Consider the following 1,098-nt stretch of genomic DNA (forward strand, 5'->3'; position numbering starts at 1 on the left):
GATTTTAGGACACCCTTAGGTTCACTTGACACCCCCCCAAGGCCTTGACCTCCCCCCCAATGCCTCCATGTCCCCCCTCAAAGGTCTGGGGACCCCTCCAGGGCCTCCCCAAGAGCCTTGACTCCCCCCCAGGGCACCTGGAATCCCCCCTAAAGCCTTGACCTTCCTCCTCAGGGCCCCCCCTCACAAAGCCTCAGAACCCTTCCATGTCCCACCCACCCACCCAAGAACCTCAGAACCCCTCCAGGGGTCCCCCCAAAAGCCTCAGGGCACCCTTAGTTCACCCGATACCCCCTCAAGGCCTTGACCTCCCTCCCCAACGCCCCCCCCTTCCAAAGGCCTGGGGACCCCCTCAGGCTCCCCCCTCCCTCCCCGCTCTCCCCTCACCGTTCCAGGGCGGCGGGACCCACTTCTCGGTCTCCTTGCTCGGGTACATGACGGCGCCGGCGAATTGCTGCGCCCACTCCACGTCGGGCTGCCATTGCCGCGACCTACGGGGGGGGACACACGGGGGCCGTGAGGGGGGGGACAAGGACTGTCATGAGGGGAGAGGGACCACCCCAGAGGGACCACCACGGCCGATCCCCCCCCAGCCCCTCGCAGCCCCCCGCTCTGCCCTCCCCGGTGTCTCCCGGGTCTCACCGGGCAGGGGCCGGGCCCAGGCGGGGTCCCACCGCCCTCAGCCCCGCGGGGCCGCGGAGCCGCCACAGCGCCCGCAGCGCCGCCATCGTGCCCTTGGCGCTGCGCATGCGCGGCGGGGAAGGGCAGAAGCGGCGGGAGACGCCATGTTGGGTGTGGGCAGGGGAAGCCATGTTAAAAGACGCCATGTTGGGTGTGGGCAGGGGAAGCCTGAGGGAGACGCCATGTTGGGTGTGGGCAGGAGGAAGCCCCAGAATCGCAGAATCTCCAAATATTCACATCTAAATATTGGATTTTTTTGTGATATCTCCAAGTATTCACATCCACTTATTGGATACTTTGAGATTATCTCCAAATATTCACATCCAACTGTTGGATTTTTTGGGGGATTTTATCTAAATATTCACACCCAGATGTCAGATATTTCCAGACAGCGAATGCAACCTTTTATTTTTCCAG

General features: G+C 62.6%; 1 protein-coding gene across 1 annotated transcript in view; it reads right to left on the reverse strand.

Moving 5' to 3' along the window:
* The window catches only part of NDUFS2 (NADH:ubiquinone oxidoreductase core subunit S2), a 7,579-nt gene extending 6,752 nt beyond the window's left edge, over positions 1-827 (reverse strand). Inside the window, exons 1-2 of the mRNA XM_017840125.1 lie at positions 643-827; positions 377-491 (exon numbers count right to left, since the gene is read on the reverse strand). Of these exons, the coding sequence (XP_017695614.1) occupies positions 377-491; positions 643-827 (300 nt within the window). The remainder of the gene's footprint in view (positions 1-376; positions 492-642) is intronic.
* Positions 828-1,098: the final 271 nt, after the last annotated feature.

Source organism: Lepidothrix coronata, unplaced genomic scaffold, assembly GCF_001604755.1.
Source record: "Lepidothrix coronata isolate B3197 unplaced genomic scaffold, Lepidothrix_coronata-1.0 Scaffold911, whole genome shotgun sequence".
NCBI classification, from domain to species: domain Eukaryota; kingdom Metazoa; phylum Chordata; class Aves; order Passeriformes; family Pipridae; genus Lepidothrix; species Lepidothrix coronata.